The sequence below is a fragment of the Pezoporus flaviventris genome, unplaced genomic scaffold (genome assembly GCF_033815535.1).
Source record: "Pezoporus flaviventris isolate CSIRO_AGI_PZ_B2104156 unplaced genomic scaffold, CSIRO_AGI_Pfla_v1 ptg000049l, whole genome shotgun sequence".
Classification (NCBI taxonomy): Eukaryota; Metazoa; Chordata; class Aves; order Psittaciformes; family Psittacidae; genus Pezoporus; species Pezoporus flaviventris.
In genome coordinates, this window is record NW_026892597.1 from 3,496,069 (window position 1) to 3,514,769 (window position 18,701).

At 43.5% G+C, this 18,701-nt stretch overlaps 1 protein-coding gene across 4 annotated transcripts; it reads left to right on the top strand.

The window, feature by feature from the left end:
* The first annotated feature begins 1,866 nt into the window (after positions 1–1,866).
* LOC133277078 (interleukin-2 receptor subunit alpha-like) lies at positions 1,867–18,318 on the top strand. 4 transcript variants are annotated; one of them, XM_061468643.1, is made up of 8 exons: positions 1,867–2,280; positions 12,715–12,900; positions 13,118–13,243; positions 13,459–13,686; positions 14,891–14,932; positions 15,934–15,981; positions 17,004–17,067; positions 18,122–18,318. In XM_061468643.1, exons 1-7 carry the CDS (start codon positions 2,220–2,222, stop codon positions 17,045–17,047), a joined length of 735 nt encoding a protein of 244 aa, XP_061324627.1. In that variant the 5' UTR covers positions 1,867–2,219; the 3' UTR covers positions 17,048–17,067; positions 18,122–18,318. The 4 variants fall into 4 exon arrangements, 3 of the variants coding, with proteins under 3 accessions (XP_061324627.1, XP_061324625.1, XP_061324626.1); XM_061468641.1 differs by lacking the exon at positions 14,891–14,932 and having other exon boundaries at positions 1,868–2,280; XR_009746079.1 differs by lacking the exons at positions 14,891–14,932; positions 18,122–18,318 and having other exon boundaries at positions 1,868–2,280; positions 15,934–16,120; positions 17,004–17,018.
* The last annotated feature ends 383 nt before the right edge of the window (positions 18,319–18,701 follow it).

The window sequence follows — 18,701 nt, forward strand, 5'->3', positions numbered from 1 at the left end:
TCTTTTTGAGAATCCTAGAATCCTAGAATGGTTTGGGTTGGAAAGGGCTTTGAGAGCATCCAGTTCCAACCCCCCTGCCATGGGAAGGGTTGCCTCACCATAGACCATGTCACTCAAGCCCCATCCAGCCTGGCCTTGAACACTGCAGGGATGGAGCATTCACCACTTCCCTGGGCAACCCGTTCCAGTGCCTCAACACCCTCACAGTAAAGAACTTCTTCCTTATATCCTATCTAAACTTACCCTGTTTCAGTTTTAACCCATCACCCCTTTTCCTATCACTACAGTCCCTGATGAAGAGTCCCTCTCCAGCATCCTTGTAGACCCCTTCAGCTGGTGGATAGTTCATGGAATCATAGAATGGTTTGGGCTGGAAGGGACCTTCAAGATCATAGATTCTGTGTGTGCAGTGCAAACTGCTGCCCTCTGCTCAGAGTTTTCAATCATTAACTGACCAGCAGGGTTTTGAACAGTTGAGAGAGGGAGATTGAGCTGGAGGGCTGCAGAAAACATCCCCCATCTCTGTTTCCATCATGGAAATAGATATAAAATTAAATAGTTTGATGAAGCAGGAAATAGAAGGGGATGTTGGGGAGTAAACCCATGCGCCTCCAAAGAACAGACCCCATGTTTAACAGGGGAAGGAGAAATTGCGCTTAAAAGTCTGTGATTTAGACCTCATAGCAGCCTTCCAGTATCTGAAGGGGGGCTATAGGGGTGCTGGGGATGGACTCTTCATTAGGGACTGCAGTGATAGGACAAGGGGTAATGGGTTAAAACCTAAACAGGGGAAGTTTAGATTGGATATAAAGAGGAAATTCTTTCCTGTTAGGGTGGTGAGGCACTGGAATGGGTTGGCCAGGGAGGTTGTGAATGCTCCATCCCTGGCAGTGTTCAAGGCCAGGTTGGACGAAGCCTTGGATGCTATGGTTTAGTGTGAGGCATCCCTGCCCATGGCAGGGGGGTTGGAACTGGATGGTCTTAAGGTCCTTTCCAACCCTAACTATTCTTTGATTCTATGATTTCTTTCTGGGCAATGTAACAAATATGTTTTACCAACCCAGATGGCTGGGGTTCTGTGTATGCAGTTGTGCATCTCCAGATACCTTGGAAAAAGGTGAAGAGTTGGGGTCTAAGACTTGCAGACAGGATTTTCAAGAGCGAATCTCTTGAAGTCCTTCAGTGGACTATGGCAATGGTGTTTCCTGTTATGCTATTAAAAATGGAAGGGGATTTGGAGTATGGAGTCCCAGCGTGAGCAAAGCATTTTATCCACAGCAGCTTCTCCATAAGCCTTACATGTTCCCTGTGCCCTGATGCATTTGGGTTTGGGCAGTAATCTCTTGGCCAAAGCCTTGTTGAACCCTATAAGAGAACTTGTCACTTGCATCAGTAAAGCTGCACAAAAGCTTTCATGAAAAGGGTGAAGGGAGATTCATCAGGAGAGAGATAGCAGGGGCTGTACCACCTCATCTGTCTGCTGCTCTTATGAGCACTGCTAAACCTTTTCTCACCTTTTCTTGTGCTGGGGGAGAAGATGCAGATTAGTGTTTCTCCCTGTAGATATCACATTATTCACTCCTCAAAAAGGTCTGTTTTGGGTCTCCCTTGTGTCAACTGCCTTTCACAGCACCATCATCCTGCTGAGAGTGAGGACAGGAGAGTCTCTGAACAGAGACACTAACCCAGGGTCCTCTGTGTGTGTGCCTATGACTGACAGATGCATTTAAAAACATGTCACATCTATTTCTTAGCATGCCTGTTAGGAAGACTTCATTCCTTGAAGATTTATAAAGGAGAAGTAAACACCCAGCATGTAATAGTTGTGTAATAATCCACAAACCCATTAAAACCTTGCCCACTTCTGCTGACCTCAGCTGTAGTGGAACAGCTCTGGAGTCAGCAGCTCTGATGTGTCAAACCACTTCCTACACACAACAGCACGCACCACCACACTGAGCATTAAGTTTGAGTTCCTGGATTAAAGCTACTAATACTTGAACAAAGAGCAGACTTTATTATCCCTTGCGGAGCCAGCCCAGTGAAATGACGATTTGCTGACCAAAGAGCAAATTCCTTGCTGTGCACACAGGGTGGGGATGCTCCCCACCAGTCTAACCAGGCAGTAGGAGGCTCCTTGGCTTGGCTGGCAGCAGCCCATCACTTCTAAGAAACTTCACCGTCCTCAGTGTGGCAGAGAAAAGATGTGAACAAGTCCCATGGAGCTCAAGTGCCTTTTGATGTGGCTTTTGTTTGGATCCGTCAAGGGGAACAGGCCAGGTAAAAGACTGTTTCTGCCTTTTGGGGAGGGAAAATACGATTCGCTTTCTTGTGGTGGCTGCTGGAGGATGTTCGCGACATCCTGACTCCTTTCAGGTAAGGAAAGATGTTAAGAGCTTAAGGAATTTATTATTCTAAGGAAATGAGAGAAACGGGGTTTGTGCCCACAAGCCATCCACTGCAGACAATCCAGAGCACTACAGAATACTTTTTGTCTGAGTAATGCATGTGTCATCCAACCCACCACTGGAACAGTGGGCAGATCAAAGCAACCTTGTGCACCTTAGGTAGCTCTTTGAATTTGTAGAGGTTTTTTCCATTCTGCATGTAAGTTTAGGAAATACAAAAATAGGCACTGAAATGTCAGTAACTATAGGTAAAACTGATGGCAATGCTCTTCGAAGGTGCCATCCACGTTTGCTATGGGTGCTATAGATACCAAGTATTCTCTCAGCCACACCTCCCAACCAGTAGTGCCTGTAAACTGTGAACGGAGGCAGCTAATTCATTCAGCATAATTTTACACATTTCTAAATTGTGATACTGCTTATATTTGGCTTATTTATTGTGACAAGTGTGTGCTCTGAGAAATGGTCTGGTGATATAAGAGTGTGTTTGAGTTTTAATTGCTTTGTTCAAAGGGGAAGAAAAACCATCTTACATTCTCAGTGCTCTATAAATGTGATTATTTAATAGACTCATAGAATAGTTTGGGTTGGACAGTCATCTAGTCCAGTCCCTCTGCAATGTGTAATTCTTCTGTATCTGATGATGATGCCCAGGTTGAGAGGTACGAGCAGCCTAAGGCACGTTCTCAGGCACGCTGGTACTGTACCTTCTGATGGATCATCTGTAGCCTAGGGGCTGGGCATCTCAAGGGAACATTGTGTTGCTGCAACCAAACTCATTAATGCAGGAAGTACCTCCATAAATATTTAACCTGCAGGTGAGTTTATTCTCATTATTTTGCCAGTAAACGCTGTACCTTCTCCTCCATGGGGCGTTTTCATTGCCAAATAAAGTGCCAGTGCCCACAGCAAGCATTTCAGTGCTGCGTGCGAGAGTATCACTGCAAGACGTTCAGCCAGAGATATGTAAATAGGACTGGTTCTGGGATGAGTCAGGTTCCCTATATCACACTTCCCATATTACTATGCATGAGATTTCTTGCTGGCCAGTCTCATTTATCAGAAATCTTTCTGGTTTATGGAAAAAAAAATGGAGGGGTGTCAGAGCCAGTTGCATTTTGTGCTATTTGATGTGATTTCATTCTCTGATGGACAAATAAATGCATAGCTTTGCATTCTTCACTATATCACTAAGATTTTCTTTCCTCAGCTTCCTGTGTTTATTTTCAATGTCTCACCCAATGTTTAAACGTAGTATTTACCCATAGATATATATCTTTTAATTTCTCCATGCAAATAAGGCGCTAAGGTAGAAACACCAACTTCTACCAATATTTTTCATTTTAGAGATGCCTGAATTGTTGTGGCTCCAAGGCTCATAGTGTTTATTTCCTCTGGGGGATTAACAGGGAGACTTGGGAACAGCCTTCAGCAAAGAAAAGGGGAAGTGGCTAGGTCAAACTGGTCAAAAATCAACTATGCCTCAGTACAGACAGTGCTGTTTGTGTTCTCTTGCCTTGGCCTTTCCAGCACTGCAAGTTCAGTTTCATAAATAGATCCTGCTGTAGAGGCTGTTTGGAAGAGGGTTTCTGGCAAAACGCACTATCAGGAATAAATATAATGAGGGGGAATAGAAAACAAGAAGTCTTTGTTTTACTGAACAGTTTCACTGCTGGATCTCAACATGCTTTGAGAGGGAAAAGTCTTCTAATATATACCTGGGGAAACTAAGGCATGGGATGATTATTTAGTATCAGTTAAACTACACCTTAGTGCTAAAGAAGGTAAGAGAAATGCTGATTTCCTCAGAAAAAGCATCACATTTATCTCATTTACTCTTCACAGCAGCAGTGCCTAGAAGCTGCAGGCATGAATGAGGCTTGAAGTATGCTAGGTGAGGGTCAAATACAAGATAAAAGCTGACTTACGCTCCTCCGACCTTCCCATCTTGCTATTCATCTTACAGGAATGCCCTAAATAGGTTTGTAAGTTAAACCTGGAAAGGATTAAAACTCACAAAAGAAAGAATTTCATTCAGCTGAATTCACACAAGATGGGTACCAGATCTCAGCCATTTAAATGAGAGGAATTTCTTCCCCATTATACTTGCATATGAGGGCTCGCTCCCATGGATTTGAAATGCAATGAGGAATAAATTAAAGCTGTCAAACACGTGCAAGTGTTTCTCCTAAGGTCAACCAGAGAGCAAATACCTTTCTAAACTTTTCAGCTACAGTGCCCTCAGCAGCAAAGTGACCAATATACAGCTACAATTAAAAATAAATTGTCAATAAGTTGTGATCCTGCTGAGGATGTTATGGACAGAGATCCTGCAGTATCTGCTTCTGCCCTGAGATGGAGAAATCTTCTCCCTACTTCATCAGAGATGAGATGCTATGCCCTTTCCTTTTATTACAGAAAGAAATCCACTCTTCAGTTACTTTTAGAAAGCCACTAGCTTTGAATTTGCCTTCAGATTGTTGCAGTATTGGTCTCCTCGCTTTCTACCTCGATCATAGAATCATAGAATAATTAGGGCTGGAAGGGACCTTAAGATCATTTAGTTCCAACCCCCCTGCCAAGGGCAGAGACGCCTCACCATGTAACCCAAGGCTCTGTCCAACCTGGCCTTGAACACTGCGAGGGATGGAGCATTTACCACTTCTTTGGGCAACCTGTTCCAGTGCCTCACCACCCTCACAGTAAAGAACTTCTTCCTTATATCAAACCTATTCAGCTTTGTCTCTCCTGGTTTTCCCATTACATTAATTGCATCTCTAAAGCACAGCTTTTGGATGTTTTCTCCCCACGGTTTCCATCTCCTGACCCTGGTCCTGAATCTTGGAACAACCTGACTTACCATGCCTTTGCTCCATCTCCTCTGATGCTTCTCCAAATCTCACATTTCCAAAGTCCTTCCATTGTCTTTCTTCACTTGACAACCTGTTCCTCAGCCCTGCCAGGGTAGCAGCACTCAGTCATCTGCTGCTTTATTTTTATCCTCTCCATTTGTAAAGGTGAAGTATATACAGCCCTCTCTAATTGGAAAAACACTTCATGCATTACAGCGTCAGAAAAATCAGCAACACTAACAAATAATTTCCAGCCCACTCGTAAGAGCTCCAGCAAAAAGCTTGATGACCATGCTAAGGCCACAAGTCAAATAAGACGAGTCTTAAAGCCACCTGAAATCAAGAGTCCCACCAGACCTTTTCCCACTGTTACCCAAGACTGGGATGTGTGCTTGCCAGCCAGTCCAGTTCCTTTCTATGGCCCTTCCAATGCAACAAAAGGCAAAGTTGAGACTGGTCCAGCCAAAGAAAAGGATCTGAATTTCTGCTGCTGTTTTAAAAGCAGATTTTCTTGCTCAGGAATGTGTTCTTCCCTTTAGATGAAAACACTGAAGAGGTGGGTGTTGCTGAAGTCACAGATTAAAGCACAAATGTAACCAAACCTGTTTAAAACCCAAATGTCACACTCCAAAACAAGGCTTTCATGTACGATATTCTCAAAAGCAGACTCTGTGTTCTGCTACCATACCATGTGCAGTGGTTGTCTTTACAGAGTTTGAGCTCTGTGGCTTTACCACGGAACTAAGATGGGTATAAACATCCAGAAATAAAAGCAGAAGAAAACCAGATGTTCCCCATTCTCCACTTCGTACGTTTTCTGTGCAGTGCACTGTGCTTGTCCTTCTCCCTGCCCTAGGAAACACTCTCCCTCTTTTTTAATACTCCAATTCCACATTTTCAATCCAAATTCTCAGCCTCCTCCCAGGGGAGGCATGAGATTCGTCTTGCTTAGCTTCAGCCATCTGCACCATCTTCTCCATCAAGCTGGACCTGTGGATCCCCTTTGTAACCAAGGGGAAGAACATAGCACTTTCAGGGCACAGTTGATCTGCCAGATTGCAGATAAGGTGCTGTGAGTCATGTCCTGTGTCTTTCTAGTGACTACACATAGAATTGAAATGTCTGCTTGTTTTTTGGCTGTGTGGCATTCACTCCATGCCTTAAAACAGGAGTGAGTTGGATATGAAAGGAGATAAATATGTTTAAGAAGAGGGGGAGTCAAGAAACAGCAGAAGACGAAACAGCATCTGCAGGCTGCTTTGCTGGGAACTCACAGTGAAGTGAGCTTTAAAATGCTATCAGTGCCTTAGCTAAACCACACTGCTTATCAATGTGAGCATGTAAGAGTGTCCTTCCACCACTGTGGCTGATAAAAAGAGAGAAGCACCTTGAAGCATTGCTTTGGAGAGCTTAAGTTAGGTGTTTGCTGTCCTCTAGAGAGGTCTGCCCAGTTTCACTTGTTACAGAGGGAGCTAAGAAGGCAGGTTCCTGAGGCAAAGTTATGCTTAGTGTGAGAAAAATTAGTCCACAGTCAAACCAAATCTTGCTTTGCTGTGTATGGAGGTATTTTTGCATTCGATTCCACTGTCTAGGTCAGTGGCAAACAACTGGTTAGCATGAGTAAGCCAAGAGATAAGTGCATTTCACCCCTATCGAGTTGTCTATGGTCCTACAAGGAGTTAATGGACAGCCCCTGCTGGTTCCTGTTCCAGTTTATTTTACACTGTCTTTCCAACAGAGCCATCTCCCAGTACAGCAAACTCAGCAGGCATTGAACTGCCTAGTCCTTAGAACAGGACATGCCTCTTCTCCACTGCTAGGAACATTAAAACCCATTTCCTGCCCCATAAGGCTACCTTTTGCATTAAAATTTGTGCCAACTAACTTCATCTGCAGTGTATTTCTGTCCTTTACACTGCAAACTCATTACTACTCCCATGACTTTGGGGGATAATCTCTGTGTAATTGACAGTATAGCTAAACAAATTCTCACAGGCAAATTACCCTAAGTTTCAGGTCTGCACCCCATCCCCACAGTTGGGATCTATTACCAGCTTACAAATCCACATAGATAATAAATGACATTCATTAGCAGGGAAAGAAGAAGGCAGAGCTGCAGTGAGCTTGTTAACAGACCCTTTGGGAATAAGGTTTGAAGTTAGAAAAGGTTTGTTACCATTTCAGTCCAGTTGCTGGTATCAATTCCTTCTCTTCACCCAAATCAGTTTCATCTTCAAGAGATGTGCTCTGTTTGGAGAGCACGCAGTTTCAGACAGCAGATGAACCCCCAGGGCCGAATTAGCTTCTCAGGTACATCTGGGGAGATGTCTTCATTTTGGCTTGGTTTCACTTCTTGGTACCTCTGGCATGAAATTCTCTTCATCTCTGGACTGGGCAGGTTTGTGAAGTGGCTGGTTTCTTCCACTGCTTTTACCCACCTCTTCAGAGCATCCGGTTTCCTACTGACCCCATCTTAATGTCTTTGTATTTAGGGGAAAATTGTCCTTTTTTTACACCTTGACACTTTAACTCGACATCAGAATAATAATGTCAGCGCTGGTGACACACAGCCACGAACAGAGGAAATTCTGAGTTCAGACTATCATTGCATGACTCACTGTGTGTGTTTACCCAGTACTAAAAGTACCTGTTATACATTTTCTCCATTCGCTTCTTCTGGACAAAGGATGTTGTTCTGATGCTCTGTTTAACAGTTCTTTGCCTAACAGTGCTTTGCCAACTGAGACATGGAAGAGAAATATGGAGGAGAGCTTCATAAATACTAATCCAGTACGTCTGCTGTGAGCAGCTTTGTGTTGGGTCAGTAACGTGTTTGAGTGGGAAACCTCAGGGAAGAAACCCGCGCACTGAAAGAACTGATGGTGATTTAGCTAGTGGGTATCTTTCCCCTGAGCCTACATAATGATGCTAGATGCTGAGAGCAGCCAAAAGATGGATGCTGAGGGTAGCCAAAGACAGTTAAGCTTTATTTAGCAGGGTATTCTGCCTGGCATCAGCCTTCAGTAATTCCTATCTGATATCTGCCAGCTTATATGGATTGCCAGATGCCTTAAGACACCTCAAATGTCATCAAGCACTGGAATAGCAGGAATTCCACCTATATGGTGGCTCAGAGGACGAGGGTTGCTCAGAAAACTTACTGATCTTGATTTTGGAAGCACACCAGGAGATGCAATAAGTACTTTTGAATTTTTATGCTTCATAGGGGTCTATCATCTGAATTCACTACTGTCCTTCTAATTCCAAGAGCATGTCTGCATCCCCTATATGACAGTATTTGAATCCAGCTCCATAAATGCTGTAGGCACCAAAAATTCACTAATAGGGGGAGAAATGTGGATTCCCAGCTGCCTTAGGAGACCTATGTGTTCTAACAATTCTGCAACCAGTGCTAAACCCCATGACTGCAGTTCCACTAACTTCTCTGTTTGCCCATTTCAATACATCATGTTAGCACCTCTAAGTGCAAAGAAATGGAGTAACAGGGAACTTTTGAGGTGTAGGAGATGAGAATGGTAGGTGGGGTCTGATGGAACTTCTGGAAAGGGAGGACAGAGGGCACTGGTGCTGGAAGAGAAGGAAATAGGGACACACAGCACCTTGTTACCAGGATGGAGAATTGGAGGATGCAGGGGGGGAAAATGAGGAGAGATTTAAAGGTGATGTGTGGGCAGTCTTTTAAACCAGTACTAGAGGTAGTGTAGCCCTGGAGCAGCTATAGAGGGATGCAGAATCCAGTGGAAAGCTGGGCTGAGCAGAACTGTGCCACCAGAGGTGATGAGGCAGCTTACACCTATGTGGGCTGGCCTTTTATAGTATTTTTATTTCACATCACCAACTCAAGCAAACTGAAAAATTCCCAAAAAGGTGCAAAAAAGGCAAAGTTAATGTCCTCTAAAAATGTAAAAAGTCAGAGATCTAGGCAAGAAGAAAGCCTACACTGCCATTCCCTAGTTCCCTAGTGTTGTGGTTTAACCCCAGCAGGTAAATAAGTACCATGCAGCTGCGTGCTTACTCCCCTCCATGGTGGGAGGGGGAGGAGAGTGGGAAAACAGGTGAAACTCATGGGTTTAAGAATTAAAATAATAACAATAATGATGAATAAAAAGAGAAGAATAAAATCCCAGGCAGAGAAGTGGTGCACAGTACAGTCGCTAACCACGAGCTGCCTGATGCCCAGGCTGTCCCTGAGCAGTGATTGGCTTCTTGTGCCCTTCCTCGCTGGCAGAGCATGAAAAGCCCTCGATCAGAGTAGGTGTAGGAGAAGAGGAGTTTGAACATGGTCAGAGTATGCTGAGTGACCTTAATTCTTCGAGGAGCTAACTTTGAGCCAGACTCTGCTATTTCAGCTCTGCAAGGAACTAACCTTGAGCAAGAAAAGTGGAGCAAAAGAAGTGGAACAAAAGGGGACGAAAACAAGAGGTAGAAGAAGGAACTGAGAAGTGAGGAGAAGGTCGAAAGGAAGATGTCGAAAAAGGCAGACTAACCTATTAAAAGCTTGTATTGCGCACGTGAACAGCAGCAACTAACCAATCACATTGTAGCTCTGAGCGTGTGGACATAATCTAAAACGTATATAATCTTCATAATCTGAAGTAAAAAGGTCTTTGACTTACAATTGAAGTCTGTGCCTTAAACCCCCTCAAGTAAGCGTTACTTAGCAACAACTAAAAACACCAGTGTTATCAGTGCTGTTCTCAGACTAAATCCAAAACACAGCACTGCACTGGTTACTAGGGAGATAATTAACTCTATCTCAGCTGACATAAGGACACCTGGCTTCTTCTCATCTCTTGGCTCTTTTGTCATCCATACAACAGGGACGTTGATGTTTTAGGGACAAACCATGCAGTTTCCTTGGGCACAAGGACTGCCTGAAGTTCTAGGCCAGGTGGATGTGATTCTGGACAATCTGATCTAGCTGAAGATGCCCTTGCTTGTTGCAGGAGAGTTGGACTGGATGAGCTTTGAAGGTCCCTTCCAACCCAAACCATTCTATGTTTCTATAAGAAACCCCAAAGCTGATTTTAATATTTTTTACTTTGATTCTAATATTTTTTATTTTGATTTTAATATTTTTATTTTGATTTTAATATCAAACACATTGGTGAGGAGGTATAGCAGGGAAGAGAAGCCAATGTTTGAAAGGTTATGATGGTTGATAAGGGAAAGATTCTTGAAAATGGGAGGTAATATTGACAGTGAAGCAGTTAGAAGTCAACAGAGGGAAGCAAGCAGAAGGTCACACTGAGACCTAGGAAATTCATCTTTCCGAATGATGGTCAGAGACAGGAATATGGTTGTAAAGGCCAAAGAGGTAGATACTGCAGTCTCGCTTGATGTGTGAGAATTTGCATGATGTGGATGAAATGACAAAGCTGGATCCTAGAAGTGTTGCATGAGATCCAGCTGCAACATGGATGAATTGATCCAAGAGCACCAGCCTGATGGGTATTGCTCACTGTCACCCATGTGCACAATCCTTATCTGACATGCGAGTTCAGAAGAACCCAAACTTCATTTGTTCATAGGTTAAAACAACAGGTGCCCTTTATGATGAATAGACTCAATGCTGTGGGTTTTCTTAAGAAGAGACCAAAGAGTTGTAGATTTGAGTGCCTGGTGCTAAGATTCAGATCTGCAGTCTGCTTCAAAGAGGCTTTTGAAGTCTTGAGGGAAACATGCTTTTAGCTTTCAGGGAAAGTGAGAGCACATGATCTCAATGTGCTGCTAATCTGATAACTCTTCAATTCTAATCACCCCGACAGTCTGTGGTAAACCGTGTGGTTAACTATTTCAGGTACAGTCACATCTCTAGAAGCCACAGTGTGATGTAGTTTACAAGGCAAATCCTTTGATAAGACCAAGCTATGAGGGGATTAACATACCCCTTACACAGCTTGTCTGTTTGGCTGCTAACAGTTGTTGCCTTCTTCAAAGAAGGCTATAAGGTTGGTCAAACATGACTTCCCCTTGGTAAAACCATGTTGGCTGCTCTTAATGACCCCCTCATCCTTGATATGTCTAGAGATGGTGTCAAGAATAAGTTGTTCCATCACCTTTCCAGGGATGGAGGTGAGGCTGACCGGTCTATAATTACCCAGGTCCTCCCTCTTGCCCTTCTTATAGACTGGCGTGACATCTGCCATCCTCCAATCCCCAGGCACCTCTCCTGTTTCCCACAACTTACCAAAGATGATGGAGAGCGGCCCTATTAAGGATTCAAGGCCCATTTTACAGTCATTCTTGCTGGTTGCTAAGGCTGCATTAATTATGGCTGTAGAAGATGTGAAAACATGATGCCCAAGAATTTCTACTCATAATAGCTGTTACTATTATGCATAAACATAAAGGGCCACAGATCATGCACCCGAAGATCCAAAATGCCATCTCTAATGCAACCAGCCTGCTTTATCTTTTAATTTCTCAGCCTTTAGGCCTTAAATAATCATTAAGTAGTGCCTTTCTCAGCTTCTGGGACTCCAGCTCAGCTTCAGTGGGCTTTTCAAGTACACTGAAACGATCTCACTTAATTCATTACAACTGATTGAGAAGTATATTTAGACGTGATTTGCTGATGACACAGCACTTCACGTCCTTGTTTTGGGACAAGTTATATTTAGGTTTGCAAACTTCTGTCACAGTAAGCTGCTCTTTGGTGTGCTCAGACTAAACTGAGAGTCTGCTTCCCCCTCCAGTGTTTGCTTATAGATGATTGCAAGTCTTAATGGCTTAGTTTTCCTTATTATGCCTCCCTACACTGAATGTACAGCTTAATTAAGAAAATGTTGGTAGTCTTTCATGTTGCTCATTTGCTGGGTTCGGAAAGGAAGGGCTCAACAGCCTGCTTTATGCAGGGGAGCAGGAGCAGGCAGATAGACCTGGTGCCTTTTACCACTGCTCCCAGCTGCTGTAGAGCATCCCTGCTCCAGCATCCATTGTCCTTTAGAAGAAACACAAGGGAGTCGAATCAGCCCCTCTTAACTAAAGAAGTGTGGACAAATACAGGCTTCTTGTCACTTTGTGGAGACACTCCCAAGGGGTTTTTCTGCAGCCTGAACAAATTTATATTTAGAAAATCAATGCCAACAACAAGCTCCAATGGGAAGGAGTCTTTTGGACGGTGAGGTTTTCCTAAAATTGAAATATAAAATGTTCACTTAAGGTAACCAACAGTTCCACCAGACTTTCAGAGCCGCTCTTTGGTTTAGAGTCAACCACAGAAACAATGCTTTGCTACCTTCATGTTCCATTCATGGCATCCAGTTTCATCCCTCTGCTGTGATTTCAGCCCTGTGGCCAGGAGCAGAATTAGGCTTCTTTCACTGAGCTCTGGGCATGATCTGGTATTGGTAAGACAGAAGAATGTGGGAAGTCCTCGGTGAACTGGGTAAATGCACAGGCTGTCCTGACTTTCAGCTTTCCATTTGCAGAAGCCTGCCCAGCTCTTCCAACAACCGAATTTGCTGATATTACTGCTAAAAGGTATCCACTGAGGACCAAACTGTACTATGAATGCGACAAGGGCTACACAAGAAGAAGTGGGCAGTACTTGGGAATTCAGTGTCAGAGTATAGAGCAGGCTGCTTCTTGGGTCTACAAAGAATTTGAATGCATTGGTAAGTGATGATTGTCCTTTTCCTACACTTTTAGAGGTGTTTTTCCAATGAGTTTATGTAAGACACATCGGGCCATCGCTCTAACAAGTGATCTTCTATGCTTATCTTTGCTAATTAGAACTTGTAGCAACTCTATTCTGCCTCTAGAACTTTGGGTGCTGTGGCTTTGCTCTGCTACTGGTCCTGCTGTAATTCAGCAATATGACCTCTCCCACAGATGAGAGAGTTTTATTGTCAACGGCTCCCACAATGGAGTTAGATGCTACACAGAAACCAGAAAGAAAACCACAGAAGACCCCTGCACCCCAGAAGCAAGTAAACCTTTCAGCATCTGACCAGAAAGGTAAGAGCCCATTCATTACTGTAACACTTCTCCCATTTCCGTGGAAGCAGTTTAAGAATAATGACAAGTGATGTGGTGTAAACAAATGAGTATTCTGTATCCTAACACATCCTGCTAGTCTATATGTTGTAAGATCGCAAATCGTGTTGTTTCAATAACAAAAGCAGCAGGGAAAAAAATTGCTTTAACTGTGTGCTGCCTTGTGATCCCACCAGATTTCTGTGGTCCTCCCAAGACTGTTCCACATGCCTCTTTAAGCCTGAACAGACAGTATTACGTGGGACAAGTCTTACATTTCAAATGCCAGAGCGGGTACGACAAGCGACCTCCCATCTCTGGCACTCGTGAGTGCAAGAAGGGGAATGGCAAAATCAGCTGGACCCCCCTTGACATGCGATGCACCAATGACAGCAATGAGTGGCTGCCACAGACTGTTGAGCCAGGTAAGGTGGTTGCTTTGGCATCATATCTGTGTCGTGACCTGTTCCAACTCAGCACATCAATCGTAAGGAACAGCCTGCTTGGGGTTTGGGATGGAGAAATCAGGGACACCATGGCTCTGGCACTGATAGAGATGGCATTTCTGACTGATGAGGATGACATCTCCAGGGATGATACAGCTTCATCCTACTTTGTCATGGTTATCCTTTCACACTAACTGCAAAACTGCAGGAATTTGTGAGCAGATAGAGCCACACTGTCACATACTGGGGAGAAAATAGGAGAATAAGCCTTTCTCTTTCTCCTTCATCCTGGGAGCTATATTGTCTATTGTCACTTCACAGTAAGGTCCTCCAAAAGGTGTATCTAAGTATTCTTCATGATTGCTTAGGGCTTTGGGATCCAGAGTTTACCTAATTCATAGCTACACCTGAGTAATGTTTAAACTGGTTCTTAATTTAACACCCAGGATGCTGTTTTGAACAAAGAGACAACAAGAAGCCCACCAATATTGCACTGTATACTTTATGGCCCCCAGGTCAGCAGGACACCTGCCATTGTGGACTGACATCTTGAGTTTCACTGCTCGGGGAGCCTCTCAAGTGAGGCTGCAGAACCTTTGCCTCTTGCTTTTATGCCTTTAGATGTATTCATGGAAAAAAAAAACCAAACCCAAACCAGACCTTCATATGGCCTCTACACCCAAACTATCTACCTTTTCTGAAGGCATCTCTCCTAGCCTTGCAGTGCACGAATTCAATATGCAGAGAGCAAACAGAACCCATTTCCCAAGTATCTGTGATAGCATTGACGGTCTGGGGCTCTCTCTGAGTGTCAGGTAGAGCTATTGATGGTGAAAGGACCCAGATGCCCATCACCTCTACAGTCCTCAGCCTTCCATTACCCTTCCAACCTCCTCTGGGGCAGGGGGTGCAATGGGCTGAGTTTTAGAGGTGGGAGCCAATGCAAGGTCAATGCAAGAGGAATTTCCTATCATCCAAGAGTGGAAAAAGCTGTTTTCCACCAGTACTTGGGACTTTAAGGGGAAATAAATCTTTCAGAACTGTTGACATATACTGGATATATGCCCACATCCGAGTCGGTCTGCCTTTATAAGCAACAAAGGGGACTGTAAGAATGAATCACCTTCCTCACTCACTGGACACACTATTTGAGCATTAATGCAGGACTTTCTCTCCTTCATAGGTCCATCTCTTTCACTGTGGTGCCTGGTTCAGAGTGCTCCAGGTACAGCAGTCACAATTTCTTGTTTGGTTTTGAGTGGTCACTACACTCATTTTCCCCCATTGATCATTTCACTTGGTACTACCAGGATAAAGGCAATTCTTGCTATGACTGAAATAACCCATCAACATTCCAGTCCTAGAAAATGGCACAACCTCTTGAACAGTCAGAAACAGCAAATACCTCAGATTTTAAAATTAGGCTTACGAAGAACAGGGAACTGGATGATGAAATTGCCCTTTAATTCAACAGAACAAGAATTCAATTTCCCTGCAAAAATACATTCATACCTGAGCAAGATCAGGTCTTTGTGATCAGTGCATCAAATATTGACACCCCCAAAATGTTGCCTTTCTCATTATTATGATGTGATGGTTGTCTGTAATGGAGCTGGATAAGGAATGTCCTCCCCTTTCTCAGTTCTTCCGCCAGCATTCACCAGTAAGAGATTTTTCAAGAGACATCTCTTATAGGGCCTTTCATGAAAAAAACTGTCCAGATCTCATAGTAGCTCAAGTTCAGAGATTCCTTTCAGGATAAGGGAAAAATACAATGAAATAGATAAGGGAGAAACACAAATTTCTTGCACCAGGGAATTTTTGGCTTATATTCTAGGGAAAAAGAGGCCCTGTTTGAAGCTATGTTTTCAAATCTTAGCTTGGCACCTTGAAAGGCATCCTCCCCAGTCTCATATAAAATAAAGACCTTAGCTGGATCCCATTCCCTGGAAGATACAGTTCACTTCATTCCCATTATTAACAGATATCAGGTCAGCACATACATTGATATCCAGGCTGGAAACATCTATTGATAGCCAAGAAACAAACATGGCAATTATTAAGTCTTCTGGGCAGAGGGAGAAGGGCTGTCAGTCTCTACCCTAGTCGCTGCTTCCATGCTGGAGCAAGCTGGCTCTTGCCTGACTCCATCGTCATCACTGCTTTGATGCTCTTCAGAAGAAGAACAAATCAATACAAAACTCAAGGATTTCTGTCTTTTCACAGGTTCTACTCATCCACCCTTTTCCTCATCTGTGATACTGCCAGTGACAGGTATGGCGTTTTGTTAATAGGACTCAACTTCACTCCATCCCCCAGAGCAGTTACTTTACCTTTCAATTGGCTGTTTAAACCATCTCAGCCCTAAGAGGTAATAAATACACTGCAAGAGACATCTACATCCATGTATTGGGTGAGAAATCAGTAAAGAAAGTGTAAACAGACACTGTTTAAGCAGTAAAGCTTTCTATAAAGGTGTTTTCAAAGACTTAGAAGAGATATAACCCTAACAATTCTATGATTCAGTGTAAAAGAAAATAGATCACACTAAAGTCTAGTTTTTAAATGAAGCAATTTTCAGATTCTTCCTCTGAGGCTTTCTGTGAATTCAGTGAATAACTTCAGCTGGGAAAAAAAAAGTCAATATTTAAATGATGTTTCTCTTTCACATTTTCAAAGGAGCAAAAAAAAAGATGGGCAAATGAAATATTTCCTCGCAGCTAAACTGCTGCATTGAGATCAGTGTGAAGAGATTTTTCTTCTCCCTCTTCCCCATCCTCTATTCAGCCATTAGCTGCTAAAATAGAATTGTCTCATGCTGTGCATATACTCAAGACTTTGTACAATGGCTCTTGATTCCAGCTGGAGTCTGATGACAACTGTAGTGCACAGTATAATAAGGAGGAATAATGGAGTGGGATAAAGGAAGGGAAAGAGGAATATTGCAAACTATGCCAGAGACCGCAGCATCAGTAGTCCCTGGTTATTTGGCTGTGGTCAATCTCTGGTTGCCAAAACCCATCTGGCTGGGTCCTGTTTGTCCCAGGGAGCAAAGCAATGGAGCAGTATGGAAGAACTCTTGCTTCTGGGCATAGGGGCAAGATGAGACCCTATCTCAGGTCTTCCCTGTTTCTCCCAGTTGGATTAAGTGCAATAAGATAACACCATAGAATCAGAATCACAGAATAGTGATTTCCAATTTGAGTTGGAAAGGACCTTAAGATCACCCAGTTCAAAACCCCCTGCCATGGGCAGAGACACTGGGTGCTAAGCATGTTGATTTTCTGTTTCAACAGCTATCTTTTTTGTTCTGCCTGTCATTCCTGCTGTCTTCATGTGACTCACCAAGCAGAGAATACAGTAAGAGGGATGGAACCAGGAAAATGTGAAATCTAAAATGAAATTCCCTAGGAGTGGAAGAGCTATCACCCGAATCAGCCATCTCACTGGTGCACCACTCGGAATTCTGAATACCTTCTTTGATGTTAAATAAATGACCCTTGATTTTGGGTTGTATGGTTCAGATACTAAATACTGGCACAAGAAAAGGAGAATCAGAGCTTTTGAAATCAGAAAAGCATGCTCGGTCCCTGCCAAAGTGGAACTGAGAATGGCAGCTCAGATAATGGGTGGGAAATGAATGCTGTGGGGAAATTAAGGTTAATCATGCAAATAAGCTGGTTTCAGATAGATTACACAATCAATCAGTCTTGTTCTCCCTGGCTAACCTGTGGGAAGGCTGGTGGAGCATCTGCCATCACGACCATGTAGTTTTTCTTCCTTCATCCCCCTGATTTCTCAGTCATGTCATGACAGCTTTGTGCCTCAGACTTATTTTAGCCTCCTCACTGCTTCTATTACTACAGTGAGACACACCAAGGCTGTTCCTTTTCACAGACTCCCCAGCCTACTTAATACAAGATGTCCCTATTTGACATTTGGGAGTTCTTTGCTAATCCTCATTCCTATTACTTTTCATGTTCCCTATTAATTAGTAGTGGGGTCTGCTTCTGAGTTGAATGGGGATTTTGCTTGAAAAGGAGGAGGGGAGTCCTTGTGGAACACACATTTGCAGTGTTCTTATTTCAGTTCAAGATAGGATAAAGCCATAGAAAGTGCAGACAGGAGTTTGAAACATGTTTTAGTGAAGATGATCAACCATGGTGCAGATTGCCTGGGCCATTGTAGGGTTTCTCGGAATATGATAGGTGGGAAATTGTTAAGAATAGCCTACATTTCACTGGTTCAGTGGTGGAACAAGTGATAAAATAGCTGATGCTAGATGAAATAGTAACTGAGATCCTAAGTGGTGTCTTCTGAGAAAAGCACTGTGTGGTTTGTCATAGTAAATATGGAAGGGATCATTGAAAATGTGCTTCTTCCCAGCTTTAGTAAAGTCTTTTTCCTGCTATAGAGTTCAGACTGCAGAGCTCAGATCCAAACACATGAAACTGATGCTTGATACAGAAGAAACCAGGTTGTACCAGAGGCTCCAAGACCAGCACTGGCAAACAAGGAAGAAGCCTGAACATTCATATTCCACCATGTGAAGGAGGCAGAAGATATTACAGCTTAATTCTCATGGGGACAGAGGGACTTTCCACCTACAGAGCACTGGGGTGTGTGTGTGTGTGTGTGTGTGTGTGTGTGTGTGTGTGTGTGCATCCCATCACTGACAGATGGGGAAAGAGCCCTGTCTGAAACTGCTTCCCAAAACCACTCCCCTCCTCCTACCATATAGCAGATGTGTTGCTAATATAACTACAGCCTTTTCCAAGCAACCAGGCTTACATATGGACCATTTGCCCAAGCATGTTAGGTGATGGCACCATCAATACAGCCCGCACACCATCTTCTGCACAAAAAGAGATGCCGGGCGCCTGATGTGTCCCTGTCCCATCCCTACCAGATGGATCAAATGCAGTCACTCTTTTCTCCTTCTATCACTGGATGTCCTCTTGGAAGAGGCTATTAAACCCATTTACCCTCTGCAC